A 22,495-nucleotide genomic window follows, 5' to 3' on the forward strand; every position below is an offset into this window, starting at 1 on the left:
TGTAAACTGAATACTTCACAGCAGGATGCAACATCAGCTTTTTGGTCAAAAGGAAAATGAAGGTTCTTCAAACTCTGTGATTCTGACACGCAAGACAGCACATCTAAGTTCTAAAAAGGAGATCTATTTACAAATGCAAAGAGCCTCCTGCTGAGAAAGGCTTAGCTTAACAAGTCAGCAGTATTCAAGGGGTCTGGAATTATGCTGCTGAGTGTTTTAGAAACAGACAGCTCTAGGGGTTTGCTCAAAGCACCCCCAAAGGCTGCTTCTTTAAAGACACAGATACACAGATACTTTAAAGACACAGTACAGAGCAGTTTTACACACTTCATCTTCCCTTTGAGGCACCAGACATTCCTGGGGGGAGAGTAGGGTGGAAAGGACGGAGGTGGGGATGAGGAAGGGAGAGGGCCCCAGAGCACCGGTCAGATAGTGTGTCAGCAAGGCTCCACCACGGCCGACTGCCCTCAAAACCCTCTACAGCAGTGCTTTTCAAACTTCTGGATATGACCTGGGTTATGAGACAAACTGAGTCTGGATGAGCCTTTTTTTTTTAATGAACTAGACTAAAATAAAAAATGTAAAAAAAAATCAGACTGTGTCAAGTGGAGGGTTAAGTGCCATTTTGTGCAAGTTTTATTATTATTATATATATATGTATATATATAAAATAAGACATGTTTAGGGTTGTAACAGAAAATGTCACGATCCAAAAAAGGTTAAAGGTAACGCAGATCTAAAACCACTGTGAAGGGTGTGGGTCAACAAAGCACCACAGGGACGTCCCTCAGCAGCCAGGAGCTGCTCCCACGTTCTGACACACAGGTAAGAACGACCTTTGCCAAACAAACCACCATCTGGTAATAAGCTTTCTCAACAACAAGGTGCCTATTACTTGCTTTGGATGTTACAAGCAAGCGCCCACCGATGTGCACCAATACCTGTGCACCAATGCCGAGTGCACACTCGTAGATGACACGGGCATCCCCGAGGGCAGAGCAAGGGCAGTGCTGACTCACTATTTCCTACCCCACCCCCCCGAAAGCATCGTGCTCCTATCTCTTCACTGCGCTTCTCCTCCACGTGCTAAGCGGAGGCTGCTCGTGGTCGTGCCCATCATTCCCAAAGCCAAAGGCTCAGGAACGTGGTCCCTCTGATGTGCACAGACCGCAGGCCACGCAGCTCCACTCAGCCGGAGCGTTCCCATCTCTCGTGCTCCAGGCTGAACACCACAGCTGAGCACCGCTGGGGAAACCAAGTTCTCTGTGAGTTCACGATCAGCCTCTCTATTCAAAACGTTGTCTTCTTGTCCAATACCTGTTCCCCCCAAGATGGAGGCATATCACAGGAAAGGGGGGGACTGAAACCCAGCAGGACCTGGTGGGGCCCTCCCAGGCACAAAAGCCCTTCCGTGTCCCCCATTTCTTATTTGCAGGAAAAAGGTTTCAGCCTCCTAGACCTTTCCTGAGTTCCAAGGGCAGATTCCAACAGTTACTAATTAGAGGAGTGAGGGAATGCAGAAGCAAAGGCGGAACAGTCAAGAACAACAGTGCAGGAAAGGGGCACACGGTCCGGTTCCTCCTCAAGGGACCCAATCTGATGCATGTCTCAGAGCTCTTCTATAGGAACTGGGGCCCACCCGGTGGAGGATGGTGACTTCAGGCTGAGCACAAGCGCGGGGACCCCAGACTGGCTGCAACCAGAAGGCCAACGACTGAGGTTTCTGGAACACCACCCGGTTACCCCCCCATCAATCAACCAGAGGGAGGTCACACACCATGCAGACCTCCCCCAAATTTTGCCTATAAAAACTGTTCCCCCCAAACCATCAGGGAGTTCAAGTTTTCTGAGCACTAGCTGCCCCAGACTCCTCGTCTGGCGCCTTACAATATAAATGCTGCACTGTCCTCCACCACAAGCCGGTGTCAGCAGACTGGCACGGCAAGCAGACCCAGGTCTGGTTCAGTAACACTTGCAGCCAACCCTGACCACTGCTCACGTGCTCAAAGAAATCCTCAAAAGGGAAGAGGACAGAGTTACAACAGTGCTCATTAACACGAAGTTAATTCTAACTTCTAACCTTCTAGGTAACTGCAGATAAACTGTGGCTTAGACTTTGATACAAAATGGTTTAAAACAAAAAGGTTGAAAGGAAAAGTATTCCTTCTAATACTTCCTGTTCATTCTCAGGAGGTACTGGGTTTGACACTGGGTGGGCAGAAAATTGAAGACACAGCCCTGGCTCCGAGGGGTCAGTCACCAGTCTAGGCCCTCACACAGGAAGTACTCACACAGGAAGGGGCTTTTGGCTTTCCACTGATCTCCAACTAAACAGGCATTATCCTAAATACAAAAAGCCTCTTTATCTCTACATCAGAAAAGATATGTGATTTAGAACACAATCAGTTGGGAGTGAAGACTTTTTTTTTACACATTTTAAAATGAAAATACATAGGAAAAAAAAATTTTTTTAATTAAAATGAAAATACGTAACAAAACAAAAATGACAACAAAAAAAAGAACTAATCACTATAAAAAGTACACCTTGAGCTGAGAAAGAGGAATCACTATTTTACAAAGGTTACGGAGCCACAGCCATAAGGACAGTGTATGGGCCTAAACTCATGTACACGGTATTGCCCCAAATACGTCAACTGCAATAGCTCAGCACCCCTCCACTCTGACACCCCTACTACATTACGAGGCCCTCGAGAACAGGAACTGTGATTTCTCCATCTTTGCACCACAAGTACCTCACGTAATGCTTGGGCAACGGTGACCCTTTAACGAAGCCCGGCAAATAGACGCGGGTCCAGCGTGGGCCCTCGGCGAGCTCTTACCTGCTCTCACCCCCCGGTACTGCGGGGTAGCGAACATGTCCCACTGGGAGACGATGATGGCTGCGATGCCCAGCACACAGATGACAATCAAGTAGATGAAGCACGGCTGCGGGTTACAGTAGAAAGAGTAATAAAGCCAAGGGACGAAGCTTCCCATAATCAGAAGAGCAATGCCAGAGTAATCCAGCCTAGGACAGAAAAAAGAAAATCCATTTAATGTCAAAAAGTACTGCCTGCTACAGGTTCCGATCAAAGTTCCCAGCGGGTGGTATCAAGGGTTCTGCCACCTCTGCTGGAAGTTCTCCCCTAGCCCATGGACTCTACATCACTGATCAAATATGGACTTTGCAGATACTTACTTAGAGAAGACACGGGAGACCCCTTCTGAGTGGCAGTAGACTGTGTGGAAGAGCCACGAAAAAGAAAGGCAGAGAATGGCCCCCAAGAAGAATAATCCAAAGACCACCTTCTCTTGCACGGGGGCCACAAAGGAGATGTTTGGACGAAACATATAAAAGATCCCCAGGCACAGGAAGAATACGCAACCTAGGAAAGAGTACGGGAAGAGAGAAAGGATTATCCTTTTGAAGATACACTGAAGTGTTATATACTGATTATGTTTTCAATCCTGACATTCAAATCGGAAGTTCCATGAGAACTTTCCTAATTTTTCCAAATAACTGAACCTTATCCAAAATGTTGGTCTACTCCAAATACTGTTGGTATCATATGCTCCTCAGTTTCACAAACTCAGTATACAGAATAACTTACTACTAATCCAAAAAAGAAAATAGACATTGCCTGCTACTTCTCAAAAAACTAGAAGAGAGTGGCAGGGACTTATACTACCAAATGTAAAACAGCTAGCTAGTGGGAAGCAGCCGCATAGCACAGGGAGATCAGCTCGGTGCTTTGTGACCACCTACAGGGGTGGGATAGGGAGGGTGGGACGCAGATGCAAGAGGGAAGAGATATGGGGATATGTGTATACATATAGCTGATTCACTGTGTTATAAAGCGGAAACTAACACACCATTGTAAAGCAATTATACACCAATAAAGATGTTTTAAAAAAAAAAAGATTAAACTAAAAAAGTAGAAAAACCCACTTCTACCTCTAGATCCCATGTGAAATTTCATTTATAAAGTTTTTGGCATTTATGCTGTAGCCCAGGTTTCGAAGGCCCGTTCTGCATTTTCCTTTGCAGTGAATGCTGATACCTCCAGACTCTGCTAGGAAATACAGCTTTTCTCCACCAATAGCTGTCTAGGAACCTCATGCTTCTCTGGTCCTCACCCGTTGGCCCAACAGATTGGGGAGTTAAGGACAGTGAAATGCCCATTTGGGCCATTTCATAACCAGTTTTTAAACTGTTCTTCACAGTGAGATACCATGTTCTTATTGCCTAGGGAAAGGCCACTTAACACAAGACTGGCACAGAAATTAAGAAGTTAAACATTGACTAAGTGCTTCTGTTCGATCCATTTAATAAAGCATTCACCCTCGAGCAGAAGTCAGCAACAAACCTGACTGTCTATTCTGCTCTCACTGCACTAGCAGTCTGGAACTTGCAGTCACAGCGGAAATCAAATGCGGGGTAAGAAATGCACATCAAATCGGGTCAGGCCAGACTATTCAGTATATTCACAAGGTTGTGTGATCATCACCACCATTTAATTCTAGAACGTTTTCATTACCCCAAAAAGAAGTCCTATACCTGTTCAGCCATCTCCCATTCCCCACTAGACAACCCTAGGCGACCACTAACTTACTTTCTGTCTCTATGGATTTCCCCATCCTGGGTATTTCATGTACATGGATCACACCATACTTGGCCTTTGTGCCCAGCTCCTTCCACTTCGCATGTTTTCAAGGCCCACCCGTGCTGTAGCACATTATCAGCAGTCCACCCCTTCTATGGCCATTATGTGGATTATACTGCATTTTATTCACCCGTCAGCTGATACATGGGCTGTTTCCACTTTCAGCATTATTATGAATAATGCTAAGAACATTCATGTACACATTTTTGTGTGAACATGTTTTCAATTCTCTTGGATATATACCTAGAATTAAAATTGCCAGTAACTCTGTTTAACTTTCTGAGGAACTGCCAAAGTATTTTCTGTGGGCTGCCCCATTTTACCTTCCACCAGCAATGCACGTGAGTTCTAGCCTTTCCACATCCTGGCAAGGACTCGTTATTTTCCATGTTCGTGAGAGCAGCCATTCTAGTGACTGTGAGGCAGCAGCTCACTGCGCCTCCATCAAACGACCCAGGATGCTGAGCACCTTTCGTGTGTTCACTGGCCACTTGTACGTCTATTCCGATGCTTTCCCCATTTTAAAAGCTGAGTTGTCTTTTTATTGTTTATTTGTAAGAATTCTTCACTAGACCCTTACCAGATATGTGATTTGCAAATATTCTCCCCCATTCTGTGGGTTACCTTTTTACTTTCTTGATAATGTCCTTTGACATACAGAAGTTTTTATTTTTTTAATTTTTTGGTCACGCTGCACAGCATGTGGGATCTTAGTTCCCTGACCAGGGATCGAACCCATGGCCCCTGCATTGGAACTGTGGAGTCTTAACCACTGTACCGCCAGGGAAGTCCCAGAAGTTTAAAATTTTTTTTAGTATTTTATTTATTTGGCTGCGTCAGGTCTTAGTTACAGCATGCGGGCTTCCCTCTAGTTGTGGCGTGTGGGCTCAGTAGTTGCAGCATGCGGGCTTAGTTGCCCCACAGCATATGGGATTTTAGTTCCCCGACCAGGGATTGAACCTGTGTCCCCTGCGTTGGAAGGCGGATTCTTAACCACTGGACCATGAGCAAAGTCCCAAGTTTTTAATTTCAATCAAGTCCAATTTATTTTTTCTTTGGTTGCTTATGCTTTAGGTGTCAATTCTAAGAAACTGTCACTTAATCCAAGGTCACAAAGATTTACATCTATGATCTCTCCTAATGGGTTCATAGTTTTAGCTCTTATGTTTAGGTCTTTGATCCATCTTAATTTTTCTATATGGTGTGAATAAGAAGTCCAACTTCATTCTTTTGCATAATAGTTACTCAGTTTTTCCCAACATCATTTGTTGAAAAGACTGTTCTCTCCTCCACTGCATTCTTTCTTTAATGTGCAATCATGATGGAAAGAAATATCACAGATCACATTCTGCTTCAAGACAAACTGAAACTGAACTGTGAATATTCTAAGTAATGACTTCCAAAAGTCAGCTTACTTCTATTAAATATTACCTTCCTCTCCACGCTCATTAAAACGTTATAACCCATTCTATACAGTGCCTTTTCCTTTGCCTGGTTTAAGGACATGTCTGAAAATCTAGTAGAGAGAAATACAACCTAGCTATAATAAAACCATCGTGTCATCGAGGACTACCACAGAGACAACCACTGAGAAACTTCATCATTAGAAATCCAGAAAACAAAAACGGCAAATCCAAAATACATTTTTTAAGTTCCGTCCTTACCCTCAATTACACTGGTGGGGGGAGAAACAGAATGATCACATTGTATCACTGCTGTTACATACCTAAGAGATGTGTCCAGATGTTGCCTGTCTCAGTGTGTATTCTGAAAATGCTCTTAAAACAGGCCCGGAAAGAAGGCATCGGGGGCCGGTGTCCATGCAAGAGGAAGTCGTTATCCTTGAGCCAGTCGGGTAGCACATCATGAGGGATCACTCGCCACCGACCTTCCCAGACCTGGAAGAACATTAGCAAATACGTCGGAGTTTAATGTCTACTGAGCAATACTGACAGCTATCTCTTACCACACTGGCTGATAATGAGAAAAAATACCTTATCTTTAGAAAGACAAATAACATTCAAAGGTATAATGTCCTATATTCTGAGGTTTTAAAAACTTGACTGAGGAAAAACATTTTTTAAAGGCAAGGGGTGGGGGGGCGGGGACAGGACTTTTCTTAGGAAAAGGGAAGAGCAAATGAAATGAAGTTATAGAAAATACCCAAAAAGAGTGCTTTCAAGCTCTGTTTCAATCTGGCTAAAGATAGAGTGAGGGGGCTGAAGTCCCACCCATACAGACGCCCCACCCCTCCTTCATCCTCCACCACAGACTTTACCTCTGAAAAATCCCTGTCGTGTTAAATAAGACCATTTTTATACTTAATATCCCTGTTGGTGAAAGAAGAACCTAGAATCACACTTAGGTACCTTCTGCTAAAGTCTCTCCCTCTCCCTTACTCTTTCTCTTCCCATCACAGCAAATACGGCAAGTGGAGAAGAGCACAGGTGTCAGAAAACCTTGGATCTCTGCCATTAACCAGTTGAATGAGCTTTAATTAATGACAAAATCCTCAAGCCTCAGTGTCTGCATTTATAAAACAAGGACACAAGTGCTTCGATCACTTGGTGAGGAAGCTGTGAGGATCACAGGAAATGACCCAAAGCACTTCATAAATGAGGCGGCAAACCCCAGCATCCCCGCCAAAGGTGATGCGCAGTCCTGCCTGTCCCCGCAGGCTGCCACCTGAGAGCTGATGACCAACGCTGCGGAGCCGGCAAAGGGGCTCAGCCCTCCTGCCCTCCAGGTCCCCCTTTCCTCGCCGTCAGGCCCCCATCAGACTCTAAAGGAAAGGGATCAGGAGTGTGGAAGCCCCTCCGAAAAAGTGTGTGTCTTCACTCTGCTCCTAATCATGTCTCTCAGCCCAGCGAGCTCACACCACAAAATCGCTTAAGCCTAAAATCTAACCTGCTTCTGCTGAGCCAAAAAGATGCAAGGAAGGATGCAGTAGCATGTCTACCTGTGGCTTCCACTCTGACATCGACACCCCTGTGGCCAGCAGCACGGCTGAACCCCACACCTGCCAGCCACCATGCTCACCCTTTCCCTCCACAAGAGTCTGCTGTCCTCTGCTCCCCCTAATCCTTCCTTAGGGGTGTTTTCAGAGAACTGATCCTCTGTGGAACTCCAAAGGGAGTGGGCACAAACAACTGAAGAATAGCAGTGACACTCTTCACACTCAAACTTACTCTCCCTTCTCTCCCTACCCTCCCCGCTGGCCCTTTCACCTTCCAACTCAAAACCTGAGGCCTGGTCTAATCTGGCCATTCCCTGCTTGCTCCTAACATACAACAAAATAAAATAATTTGTTACAAGATGCTGCTACTCTGTTTTATTTTGGGAGAATTTTATTTTCTAAGATAGAAATCAATCCTCACCTCCCTCAAGGCAGTTCACAACATGGAAACAGCTCTGCTGTGATCATATGAAAAGTGCTACTGTGTCATCCACCACACAGCCAAAATAGTCCAAAAGAATGCCGAGTTTCTTACATGCTTACACTGTCAGAGCGACCTTCCCCATTGTTTCTAAACAAACATTCTGGTGTCTAAAGACTGGGCCAAGGAGCTGTGCTTTCATAATTATACTGTATTAGTGTCATTTTCAGACACTGCACCCACGTGGCTCAACTTGCAGTGTAGCCAAACACCAACCCAAACAGGTATTCTCTTTCCCCTCCTGGGGAAGAATAAGGTCACAGCTTAGTCAAAGACACATCTATTTATAAGCTTGACAAGGACAATGCCTAAATCAAACATCTCAGCAATGGTCCACTAGGTTTGTGTTAGACCATATAATGCACAAAACTTAATTTACAAAAGTGACCCACAGAACACCTCCTATCCCACATGGGCCTGACGATGCTCGTAAACAGCATCTACTGAAGGCTGGGAAAGAGACACCAAGATCAAGCTTGGATGCTCCGTAAGCCTAAATGGTCTTGTTCCCTATCCCTACAAGAAAAGCTTTCCCAAAAGGGAAAGTACCTGGACCAGCAAGGTGACAGGACACTTCATTCTAAACTGTCTACTTGCTTCCAATCCAAGAAAGAACCCTGTGTCATTAGGTTTATCAAGGACGGTCTGGTGCTGGGCCACAGTGTGTGGGGCGACCCAGGAAGCCTCTCCCTCTGATCACAGACACACTGCTAGCGGATGATAAGGGGCTGGTAATAATCACTACTTTTCCTTCTGTAAATTATAGTCTGTAGCAAAAAAGTGCCCATTTATTCACCCATTAGCTTTTAAACTGGGAAGTTTCATCTGCTTTATTCTCTACTCGGTTCAGAAGGGAGAACAAAAAGACAGTCAAGTTAGCTACAGGACCCCACGGATCCATTAATATAAAAGTCCCTAATGGCCAGACACTGAATGTTGAACTTTGAGATTTAACACCAAACTTGCTTTTTGAAAAACAAAATATATCTTTTGTATCCTTTTGTGCCGATTCTCCAGAGACACTGATTACTAGAATGGGTCTATTGTTTTGCTTGGCTTTTTCTTCACCAGTTTTCAAACAATGATGCAAATTTCCGAGGCTCTGAAAGTAGATCCCTAAATGTTTAGACACCCCTCCCCCTCCCCCTCCCCCCACCCCCCAATCCTCTGTCTTGGAAGAGATGTCTATATCCAGATTATAACATTCTCTTCTCAGCTCTGGTCCAAAGCATAGGACTCTAAGTCAACTGGCCCCAATTATTTCTAGAATCATTATGAATGTAGGAAAACCTAAATTTAGTTTTCAGGATCTACGACTACACGCATAAAAAGTCTTGGTTTCATAAAACTCATGAAAAAGCTAAGTGTCAGAAAAATTTTTCTCTAAATGATCAAGAGTCCTTCAAAAATGTTTAATAAATGAATTTACACACACACACACACACACACACACTGAATTGTGTTGACCTGAGGTCATACCTGCCAGGGCTCCTACGGAATGGACCGAGCGGCTATACCCGTACCAGGGTCCCTGACCATTTTCTCTAAACAAGCAACCCCAATTCCAGTTACCATTTTAGGGGGGAAAAAAATCCCCACATGGATCCTAATGAATCAGAAAACATACCAGCTACACTGAAGATACTGGACGTGTGTGAAAACTGGGCAATTCCTATGTGAAGAGGAGTCTGATTAGCCACACGGTCCCTAAGAAGAGCAGCACACTCGCTATCACAGCGGAACAGATTCAAGGCACTTGGAGATGGCACTCCAGCATCTCCAGGCATCGAACCCCCCCAACTTTTTCATTCTGTCTTGTCTAAATGGTCAACAAGACATCTACTCTGTGAACCTATTTTCAGGAAAGCCTTGCTTCCCAGCTGGATAATGTAGTGCTATCAAACCTTTATCACGGCTGTGCAGGCAAACAGAACCTGTGCCTTGAACAGGGTTAAAGTCTTGACACTGCTTCTGCCCCCCACACCGCCACACGCCTCTCTCCTTAAAGTTTCCTGTTTGGGAAGGACTAGACATACAGCACGGAAACAACAAGAAAGGGCCACCTTACCTTGCACACAAACTCTTCCATTCTCTCCATGGCGTGGTGGGCTTGTAAGAGGGGGGACATGCCCATAAACCCCTCGTCCTCCTGAGACGCTCCATCATCGCACCGACGTTCCTCCAAGCTCTGCAAGGCAATCACAGAAACAGTCAGGGACAGAGACCAGGAGCCAAAGGAACCAAACAATACCTTTTCCTTGAAGAATTACAATGAAATTCTCTCAAGGTCAAAACAAGGCTCAGACAAGTAACAATATAGGAAGCAAGGTCTGTTTATTATAGAATGGTTATGAGTACTGAAAATGAACAAGAGGTGCCTGATTCTTCTCTGACAGACAACCGAACTATGGCAGCAGCATTCCTATTCAAGGAGTAGCCTTGAATGCTTTGTTTTTTATTTTAAGAATTATACCCATAGACCACATAATACTATTACACATATAAAGCTGAGAGATTATTGAGGGGAAGTCTCCAAGAATCCCACCTGGCACGTGTAAAATAAATACAATGTGGTAAGTGCTCTAGGGGAAAAGAAAGAAAGGAGGAAAAAAACTACATTTACCAAATTCTTGAAATACACTGAGCACAAAGAAAAGGCCATCTAACTTAATCCTGACAACCACCTTACTAGAATAGTATTCTTATCAAAACATATAAAGAACATCAGGCAAAGAGGTTAAGTAAGTGGCCCAAGGTTAAAACTAACAAAGTGGAAAAGTAAAAAAGACGAAAGCCATCGTCCTTCCACACAGGTGAGGAAATGATCACTGTGTCTGGGGAAATGCAGGAAGATGTGACAGCCTGCAGTCTCCAGGTCAAGGTGCCTGCTGGTTTAGACAAAATGAAGTTGTAAGAAGGGCAATGGACTAGAACTCAGGAGATGCCAGGAGTAAGCCTGGTTTAACCGCTAACGTCATGGTTTTCTAGACAGGTCTCTCAACCTTTCTGAGCCTCAATTTTTCTCATTTCCATCTAAAAGGAGAAGTTTAAATCTCTCCAGTCTTCTCCATTCTCTAAAATTTGGTGGTTCTGTCACTCAATGAATAATGACACCACAGGAAAGTACTTCCTAAGCTAAGTGTCTGCCAGGTGAACAGCACTGCCCCCATAACTGCATGAGGGGGGAACTGCAATCAGAAAACTAACCGGGGACGCTGAGCACACGGAGCTCCTCCACCACAAAACGTGAACTGGAACATGTTTCAAAAGAAATCCCAAGATTTTACTTTCTTCACTTTTCAAGGTAACTAGAGGCTATTAGGCAGCATGTGAGACATGCTATGCACCCAATCTCAATTTTTTTTAAATTATGTTCTCCAAGAAAACCATCTTGAATCTGCTTCTCTAGTATTCTCACCAAGAAAACACCCTCCCCTTCTCTACTTACCTAAAACTTACCTTCCTGCCCCTCCATGCCAGCCCATCACCATCATGTTCCTGTTTAAACCTCTTAACTACTCTCGCATAGCGTTTCTCTACCTTTCCTTCAAGAAGGTTCCATGTTTCCCTCCCACACCCCTCCACAGCCCCTCTACCTTTCTAGGAACATTTTTTAGATTGCTTCCCCCAATCCTGTGAAATTTCAATAACACAGATATTAACACAGCCGTCTGGAGGGCTACAAACCATTGTAACATTTCAATGTGTTTCACTCCCTGCAAACAAGAAGCCATTTTCACCAGGAAATGGAGGTGCCACCTAACCCATGACACGCCTCCTCTTCTGAATTGCTTCAGCACTTCAGGTCCAGACTGCTCATCTGACAACTGATGTACAGCTCTTGTTCACTGACTTACACTGTTTTATTTCATATTTGACAGAATGTTGCTTTTTCACGGTAACGCTTCCTAAACTAGATTTTAAGTGTATGTTTGTCTTCTTCCATTGCTCCCAGAACAGCTGTGCCAATATTTTATATACTTACAAAGTTGCTAGATTAATTAATGCTTTAAAAGATTTAAGGATTGTGCCTTATTAAACAAAATAAAAGTGATAAAGTTCCATTAAATCATCAATTATATGAAAACTGAAAATAGACAACAGCTTGAAATGATTAGCGGACTGATTTTTTTAAGTTTAAAATGTAAATTTATATAAAACATAAAATAGGTCCAATATTTATGCATGTTTAACATGTAGTTCATTCTTCACAAAGAGAAACAGAAACATGGATTCAATCTTGATTCTCAGACAAATAAATCATGCCAGCAGTTTCCAATAAAACTACAAATAAGCACACAGAACACAGTTAAATGTTTCTTGTACTATCAAAAGTAAAACCTGACTAAGTTGCAGGCAGTCTGCGATACCAACGGGGTCAAGTGCACTTGGATCCGTGGAGGACCACTGACAGGGAAAGGCAAGGCAGCCTCACTGGCAGAAGCGAAGGCACTTCACATAGATGACCTTTACTACAGACTGAGGAAAGGAAAATGAGGAGAGGGCACCTCTCTGGGTGGGCACCCACCACTGTCCACGTCTACAGGAAAGAGAGATGAACTCATCAACTTCCCATAGCAGGGAGGAGGAGAACAATGGCACTGCTATGGGGGAGGACAGCTTTGATTCTCAGCAGTGCTTAACACATGTTTATTACAAGAAAACAGAAAACACTGAGAATGCAAGATGTATGGTCTCGGGTGAACACCGAACAGAGGAAAAAACTGTTTATTCACTTAAACAGTTTTTAGGAAAAGTTGGCTTGCCAATGGATAAAAGTGACTCTGAAGCCAGATAAACCTTGACTAATGATAAATTGTGTGATCTTTGACAAAATTATATACAATCTCAATAAGCATCAGTTTCCTCATCTGCAAAATGATTTTAACAACACTGTACTACACTGCACATCTGTTTAAGGAACAAAGATAATGAATAAAAGAAACTATCCCAGGGCCTAGGACTCCGGCAATAAATAAGTGATGGTCTGTCTCATGATGATGGGCTACGTACTGAGCACACTGAAGTAGGTGCCACAGCCTAGTGGGGAAGGCACCCCTGTAAGTAAAACAAACAAACAACAAAAAAACCCATAGCAATGAGCTAGTCTATAGTATGGACAAGGTCTGATGCAAACAGAAAAGAGAAAAGTTAACTCTGGCACTGCTAGAAAGTTTTCCAGAAAGGTAACATCTGAAGCAAGCCCTGGAAAATGCGTTAAGAGTTCACCAGTCAGACATGACAGGGAAAGGTAACAGCCCGAATCCAAAAACACAGAGGGAAGAAAAAGCTCCACAGAAAGAGTACAGAGCTTAGCACAGCTGTGGCAACAAAGCAAACGTGATGTGAGGCCAAAGGAGGTGAGTAAGGAAACAATCCAAATGCCTGTGGATGAGGGAAGAGACCCAGCCTAGCTAACAACAGAATACTAGTCAGTCATAAAAAGGAATGAAGAGTGGATACAGAAGATGTGGTGCATATATACAATGGAATATTACTCAGCCATTAAAAAGAATGAAATAATGCCATCTGCAGCAACATGGACGGACCTTGAGATTGTCATACTGAGCGAAATAAGTCAGACAAAGAGAAATATCGTATGCTCACATGAAGAATCTAAAAAAAAAAATGATACAAATGAACTTATTTACAAAACAGAAACAGACTCACAGACTTAGAGAACAAACTTATGGTTACAGTGGGGGGTGACAGTTAGGGAGTTTGGGATTGACATATACACACGGCTATATTTAAAATGGATAACCAACAGGGACCTACTGTGGAGCACAGGGAACTCTGCTCACTATTCTGTAGCAACCTAACTGGGAAAAGAGTTTGAAAAAGAACAGATACATGTATATGTGTAATTGAATCACTTCCTTGTACACCTGAAACTAACACATTGTTAATCAACGATACTCCAACATAAAATAAAAAGTTAACCAAAAAAAAAAGGAATGAAGTTCTGGCGCAGGCCAATACAGGGATAAACTGTGAGAACATCACGCTCAGTGAAATGCACCCCATACAACAACTCCACTTACACGAAATACCTAGAATAACCAAATTCACAGAGACAGAAAGTAAACTAGAGGTTCCCAAACACTGGGCTGGGGGGAGGACGGAATGAAGAGTTACTCCTTAAGTCTTTCTGGGGTGATGAAAAACTTTGGAAGTAACAGTAATGGTTGCACAACATTGTGAATACAATTAGTGTCACTGAACTGTATACTTTAAACGGGTCAGAATGGCCAATTTTACATTATAAATTTTGCCATAATAAAAAATTTTTAAAGAAGGTAAAGACGTACAATGTAGCTTTATTCATAATAGTGAAAAACCAGAAATAACCCAATTGTCTAACAATAAGCAACTGGATAAACAGGTGTGATAGATTTATATAACAGAATACTCTTCCATAATAAAGAACTGACACAAAACAATATGGGTGAGTAGCAGAAACATGCCAAGTGAAAGCCACCATTATTAAGACAGTGTGTATCACATGATTCCATTTGTATCAAGGTCAGCAACAAGCAAAACAAATCTACTGTGGTAGGAGTCACAATAATGGCGACCACTGGGAATGGGGGTGAGGGAGGGGTTACTGACTGGAAGGGCATAAAGGGAAGTTTCTGAATGATGGAAATAATCTGAATCTTGATCTGCATGGTCGTCACACATGTGTAGTGTCACTGTGCTATATATCTAAGATTTGGGCATTTTAAACACATTTTAATGTGTTTAAATTACCCCATAATACAATGTTTGTGTAAATCATACCTCAATAAAATGCTTAAAAATAAAAAAAAATTAAAAAACGGAGGGAGAGGAATGGAGGTGGAGTTCGGTAGGAACCAGCTCCTTAAAAGCTTCTGATGCTCCTGGGCTTCAGGCTTTACCCTGCAGGCAGGGCTGAGCATTTAATGGATATGAGAGCAGGGCAAGCTGAGCACTAGACTTGCATTTGGAAACTATCACTTTGGCAACAGAGAGGAGGTCTGGTTGAAGAAGGGAAACAGGAAAGGAGAGAAATAAATTAAGAAAATACTTTAAAAGTCTAAAGCAGGTTGATCTCAGCTAGGGGGAATTTTACCGCCCCCCCAGGGGACATCTGGCAATAACTGGATTCACTTTTACATGTCACAAGTGGTGGGAATGCTACTGGCATCCAGTAGGTAGGGGCCAGGATACTGTTAAACATCCTACAATGGCAAAATGTCACCAGGGAGTGAGAAACTCTGATCTAAAGAAATAATGAGAGGGTCTATACACCTCAAATTATGTATGTCACAGTTCAATACTGTGTTCACATCAGAAAAAAAAAAAACTTATCAGATTCTTCTCTGTGAAAGATGCTAATAAGTGAGCTACTTACTAATAAGTGGTTACTAGTGCCGGGGCTAAATGGTAAGCATTCATTCAAAAAACTCAAGAAGTATTCACTGAGCGGCTACCACTTTAGAGATGAGAAACCTGAGGTTAAATGATGTGTTCAAGGTAACACACCTAGAGTCAGAAATTCAACTCATGTCCACAGAGTTCCTGCTCTATTCATTCCCCTCACACAGTTTTCTAGTTATGAAACGGCCTGTTTCTGTGGGTTAACAGACATTGGGCCAAAAGGCCACGACACATACAGACAGCCCTCATTCCACATGGTAGCTCAGGATGTAAAAACTGTGCAAGCCAAAATCACGTTTGGCAATCTTAATGACCAGTGGGGACTATTGCATGACCTGAACAAAATGCTGTCAAAACATTAAAATCTCTGTCAGTTTTACATGTACAAAGAAACAGACTAGTGAAAACCAGTATTTATTTAGCATGCTATATTTTAGAACAGAAACACTGAGAATTAACTGTTTATTGGTTAAAAAAAGTTACCAAGAGTGATGTGAGCAGTGTGTGCCTTCTTGTTGTTTAACTTATAACACACAGTGAGCATATTCTCTATGCCTTGGCAAACTGTCGTACTTTCTAAGTTTGGATCAGGGTTTCAACGTTTTATTCTTTGCACTTTCAAAGTCATGAACCATCCTTAGGCACTCCTTTCATCTGACCTTTCTGCCTGCCACTGGCCATCCACATCCTCTGTCACACGATACTCCTTTATGGCGACAAGCCTGCCCTCGCTAAGATCCTCTGGCTGCAGATCTAGAATCTCTTTAAGTGGTGGCAGGCAGTGCCAACATTCCCACAGTCAGCTATTGCTTCTCTAACTCCTATTTATGTTTGACTTGATTTTCACGTTCGCCATTATCACGTTCATTTCTTTGCTTCACTTTTATCTTTGTCAGTCTATTCCCTCTTTTGATTATCCATTTTTATAAAGGGTCGCATGGGTTTATCACTGGGAAGCAACACACTTTGCTGTCTCATGGATTAAGTGAGTAACAGATGTACACTGACCAGTCACTGACAGACTTTCAAAGAAGTCATCAATACAATGAACATCTACTATTTGCACCATCATCTGTGGACTGGAGAGACAGCAGAGAGTTGGTACTTTAAGAATTACTCACAGTAAATAAACCACAGTAACTAAAATCTGAACCATACTGTGGAGGGACTGATATTATTTAACGAACGCATGGTAGCTGAAACTCCTGCATGCTGGAAACTCGCAGAGCATCAGGGCTGCCTGTATGCATTTCTCTTCTCATCTTTTACAACTGCCCTTCTATCCAAAATGGTGCTTCTAAAGAGCTAACCTCAATTCAAAGAACGCGATCCTATATGTAAGGCAAGAATTTCACTGTACATTACTAAGATATGTAGCTTCATCCAGGTTTTTTTTGGGGGGGGGGGGGGGGGATCAGTTTTTTATTAATAAATACCACCAACGGTAATATTTCCACCTCCCATGGTCCAGTGTATGTGTTATGAAGCAGAATGTGGTCAGTGGTCAAATACACACCCCAGTAAAGATAAATACTTCCACCCATCCCAACATGTCAGCAAGATTTCTGAATTTTTATAAAAGAACATTTCCTTCAGAAGAGCAAAGTATTAATAAGTCTGCTGATCTACCAAACATTATCCCCACTTCTCACCCTAATATAACAGAATACTCACCAACATGTCTTCAAAAAACAAATGTCTAAAACACGACCATAAATAGTTATTTGTTGTGTTCAAGCATTGTGGAGTTGCTAATTAGGGATCTACACAGAGTGGGTGGTGGTAAATATAGTTCCCCTGGTTAAACAGAGGTTAACATGTAGGAATTAAGTGGTAGAGTCAAGCAGTGGCTAGAACACAAGACAAAAGTGTTTTCTCCAGGGCACACGGGCAAGTTTATAGCTCTGCCAATAATGACCGTTTGGAAAGTCTGTGCTGAGCACTATATATATAAAAATATCTGTCTTCCAATATTAACTCTAAAGAACTACCTTGTCATGAGTGGAAATTACTTTTAATTTCCCTTCTAGTAGCCACTAAACCACAGCACCCAAACATCTGTTTCAATACTAAACTGCATCTATACTAAGATGATCACATACAAGGGTTAAACATTTGCTCTGTTCTGCCCTGTTGTCATATCTCTAACTGTTATCAAAACAAGTTTTGAAGAGAAACAGGACATTGTAAATGATAATTAAAACCAAAGCTGCCTAAAATAAAGGCATAAACCTTAATTCTCTAAGGCTTTCTATGAATAAATCACTATATTTAAACTTAAAGAGAGGTCAATGCTCTGAAGTGAGTACAAAAACACTTTCAAATCTTTTCCTCCTACTATCTTCAGTGAAGTCCATCTGTGAGAAGAGTTAAAGTGGGTTATATCTCAAAACACAACAATACCCAACTCTGATGATCCGTACAAACTGCAACCTAAAATGTTAATTCTCTGGAGTGTATTTTACCTTTGCAAAGAGAGAACCAGAGTGATAAAGATGAAAGTCCTATATGAAAATAATTCATCAGTCTATTGCGCGTTTATCTGCTTTAGCCCAACTCAGTTCAACAGAGTAATTCAGTTTAATAAATATTAAGAGGCATTTTAAAAAGATGAGTAGGGCTTCCCTGCTGGCGCAGTGGTTGAGAGTCCGCCTGCCGATGCAGGGGACACGGGTTTGTGCCCCGGTCCGGAAGGATCCCACATGCCGCGGAGCGGCTAGGCCCGTGAGCCACGGCCGCTGAGCCTGCGCGTCCGGAGCCTGTGCTCCGTAACGGGAGAGGCCACGGCAGTGAGAGGCCCGCGAACCGCAAAAAAAAAAATAAGAGTAAAATATAGTCTCTGTCTTCCACGGGCATACAATCTAATAAGGGGCTGAATTAGCTACATAAATGACTAAGAAATAAGGTACAGCCAGTTTAAAGACAGGGAGTGTGGAGCTCGGGAAAGGCTGCATGAGGAATAGAATTTTGGAAAGACGAAATAAAAGAACTGTCAAGAGGGAAAAGCAAAAGTACCATTTTGAAGAAAAGAGACTAGTTCAGTTCAGCTGAAACTTAGGGTGCATTTAGCGGAGTAGCAAGACATAAATTATATATTTAAATATTAGTTGAAGTCAGTAGACAAAGTGCCACAGAGATCTACGGTCATAACACCATCCACAATTAGAAGATAAAGGTCAAGGAAATGGTAAGATACCCAGGGGCCAGGACGGCAAAGTTTGATTAAAATGTATATGCCCTACAGAGGTCAGTGAGAACTGAGGCTTCTGCATTCACATAACTATGAGGACTAAGATCTAAGGCCCCTACACAACATGACCTCATTTGTTCAGGAAACCCTTGCCCAGGAAGATTAAGGGTACAAACCAGTAGGCAGCTTTGCTGTTAGCTTTAGGAGCTTCTCAGAAATTCCCTTAACATTAGACTGCTCAACCAGCTCCTTAGTATAATAAATTACTGAACTGGGCACACCTACTCACTTATCAAGTAAGAACTTGCTCACCAGACTTGCTCCAACTGTCCTAATCTATCACAAGCTCTGCGCAATGTTAATACGATCTTTGTATTGAAAGACCTGCTTTAAACCACGAGAAGTCAGACCGCAAACCTACCCACAGCCAGCCACGGCCTCTCCTTCTAAAGCAAGACCCTTCAGAGTGATGCTCACTCTCACTGCAGTAAATAAGAAACTTCGCTTAGTCTGATCAACAGGTTATTTTTGTTCGTTTGCTTTTTTTATTAACCATTTTTTAAACTGAAGTACAGTTAATTTACAACGTTGTGTTAGTTTCAGGTGTACAGCAAAGTGATTCAGTTATAACATCAACAGGTTATTTTGATGGTCTTTTTGGAAAGTTGACAGGTTGAATCCAGCCTTAAATTTAGAAATCTGCAATGTGTAGTAAGGGCATTAGCAAGCTGATATAGCTAACACACAAACACAGGGGTTAGTAGAAATTAAGGGGTCTTCAAAAAATGATAGCTGAAAGAGTAAGCACCGATGACTGCATCTCTGCTGTCGTCCAACAGAGGTACAACAGCCAGTCTATCTGAACACTCACTTTGGCCAGCCTAGCAACATACAGACTCAGCCTGTAAAGACTAGCTATCGCTATCAAAGATTGATGGGAAAGACCTTTAAAATCATCCAAGTTTTTTTTTAAATTCTCACAAAGCAGCTGTCTCTAATCTTAACTGAATTTCCTAAGTAGACCTCCTCAAGAAAAGAAAATGAAGTGACTGGCAGACGGGAGTCTAATTACAAGTTAGATTTCTTATGATAAACTAATAAACAGTGGCATTCTTATGAGTTTGGTTAAAGCAAATCAGTTCAAGAAAATAATTCCTAGGTTGAATGAATGAAGAGTTGGCTCCAGTCCCTGTTTATGAAGAAGAATTTGGAGCACAGAAAAAGTAGGACAACCATAAAGGCTGCTCTCTTTATTCAACTTAATACCTTAAAAACTCAAGAGATACGAAATAAAGTCATAAAACTAAAGATCAAGGGTAACCTGGTTTGAAATGCCTCTTTTGTGTTTTTATCTATAGATGGTTACAAAACACAAACTATAAAGTTCAGCAAATACAGTTAAAAGAGCTGCTGCTTTAGAGCCAGAGGCCTAGAAGTAATGGTCTATCCACTTCAACCAGTACACAACACTACACATTTCAGAAAGAACTTTGGAGGGTGGAAGAACACTGGACTGGGAGGCTAAAGATCTGGATTTTAGGCCCCGATCGTCTAGGCTCACTTGCTAACAAACTGAAACCCTTGTACCTTTCACTCTAGCTATACCAGATGTTTTGCAGGTTCACACGTCAATATACACCAATGTATACTCAAACACGTTAGCTATTATCATTATTACTATTCCCTAAAAGCATCATGCTATTTCTTATTCTGAGTCTTCACATCTGCTATTCCCTTGGCCTGGAATACCTTTTAGTCCTTCAATAACCAAGTCAAGCCTTATCCAGTTCTGCTTATTACATTTCCACTTCCTTTTAAATAACCCCAGTCATAGAAAAAACAATCCTAAAATTCATATGGAATGACAAAGGACTCTGAATAGTCAAAATAGTCCTGAGAAAGAACAGCAAAGCTTGAGGCATCACACTTCCTGACTTAGAGACATATTACAAAGCTACAGTAATCAAAGCAGTACGGTACTGGCATAAAGACAACCACATAGACCAATGCAACAGAAGAGAGGGCACAGAAATAAACTCACACATATACAGATCTTCGGCAAGAGTGGCAAGACTACACAATGGGGAAATGATAGTCTCTTCAACAAATGGTGTTGGAAAAACTGGATATCCACATGCAAAAGAATGAAACTGGACCCTTAGCTTACACCATACACAAAAACGAATTCAAAATGACTTAACTAAAAATAAGTTAAATGTGGGAATTCCCTGGCAGTCCAGTGGTTAGGACTCCATGCTTTCACTGCCAAGGGCCGTGGTTTGATCTGGTCAGGGACCTAAGATCCCAAAAGCCATGCAGCACAGCCAAAAAAAAAAAGTTAAATGTGAGACCTGAAACTATAAATATACTAGAAGAAAATGTAGAGGAAAAGCTTCATGACATAGTCAATTTTAAAACATTTTCATCACCCCAAAAGAAACCCCATACCCATTAGCAGTGACTCTCCATTTCCCCATCCCCCCAGCACTTGACAACCACAAATCTACCTTCTGTCTCCATAGATTTGCCTATTCTAGACATTTCAAATAAACAGAATAATTAAATATGTCATCTTTGTGACTGGCTTCCTTCATTTAGCAGAATGTTTTCAAGGTTTATCCGTGTGGTAGTATGTAACAGTATTTCTTTTTTTTTTTTTTTTTGCCAAAAATATTCCATTTTATGGACATACCTCATTTAATATATCTATTCATCAAGTAAGTGATGGACATTTGAGTTGTTTGTACTTTTTGACTCATAAATAGTGCTGCTAGGAACATACATATAAAGTTTTGTTTTGATGTATATTTTTATTTCTCGGGTATAAACCTAAAAGTGGTATTGCTGGGTTATATGATAACTCTGTTTAACTTTTTGAAGAACTGGTGACAGTTTTTCTAGAGCAGCTATACCACTTATATTACCCTCAGCATATATGAGGGTTCGCATCTTCATGAATGCCTGTTAACTGTCCCCCTTGCAAAAAAATTTTAACCGTTCTTGTGCATATAAAGTGGTATCACATTGAGGTTTTGACTTGAGTTTCCTTAATGATTAAAGATGTTGAGCATTTCCTAAAAAAAAAAAGCTTCGTGACGCTGGGCATGAAGAAATATGACACCGATATCACAAAAAGAGCAAAATAAGAAAAATAGGACTATGTCATACCACAAACCTCCTGCATAGCAAAGAAGACAATTGAGAGTGAAAAGGTAACCTAAGGACAGGAGAAAATATCTGCAAACCATGGATCTGATATGGGGTTAATATCCAAGATATATAAGGAACTCCTATAACTGAATAGCAAAAACCAAACAAACAAAAACAAACCCAACTTAAAAATGTGCAAAGGACTTGAACAGACATTTCTCTAAAAGACATATAAATGGCCAACAGGTATATGAAAAGGATGCTCAACATCACTAATCATCAGGGAAACACAAATCAAAACTACAATGAGATACCACAGTCACATCTGTTAGGACAGACATTATCAAAAAAGAAAATAAAGTGTTGATGAGGATATGGAGAAATTAGAACCCCTGTACACTGCTGATGGGAATGTAAAATGGTTCAGCTACTATGGAAAGCAGTATGGAAGTTTCTAAAAAATTAAAAACAGAACTACCATATGACCCAGTAATCCCACTGCTGGATATTAATCCAAAAGAACTAAAAACAGTACCTTGAAAAGATATCTGCAGCATTATTCACAATAGCCAAGAGGTAGAAACAACCTGAACAACCATCAGTAGATGAATGGATAAAGACAGAGTGATATATACATATCAATAAACTAT

At 41.8% G+C, this 22,495-nt stretch overlaps 1 protein-coding gene across 4 annotated transcripts in view; it reads right to left on the reverse strand.

Annotated features, from left to right (window-relative positions):
- Positions 1–22,495, reverse strand: part of ADIPOR2 (adiponectin receptor 2) — a 49,795-nt gene that overhangs the window by 2,986 nt on the left and 24,314 nt on the right. For all 4 annotated transcript variants that reach the window (XM_027093414.1, XM_027093413.1, XM_027093415.1 and 1 more), the window contains 4 exons: positions 10,170–10,289; positions 6,391–6,562; positions 3,200–3,386; positions 2,841–3,028 (listed from right to left, as the gene is read on the reverse strand). In XM_027093414.1, the coding sequence (XP_026949215.1) occupies positions 2,841–3,028; positions 3,200–3,386; positions 6,391–6,562; positions 10,170–10,289 (667 nt within the window). The remainder of the gene's footprint in view (positions 1–2,840; positions 3,029–3,199; positions 3,387–6,390; positions 6,563–10,169; positions 10,290–22,495) is intronic.

Source organism: Aethalodelphis obliquidens, unplaced genomic scaffold (assembly GCF_003676395.1).
Source record: "Aethalodelphis obliquidens isolate GAN/ISIS:26980383/991018 unplaced genomic scaffold, ASM367639v1 scaffold83, whole genome shotgun sequence".
NCBI lineage: Eukaryota > Metazoa > Chordata > Mammalia > Artiodactyla > Delphinidae > Aethalodelphis > Aethalodelphis obliquidens.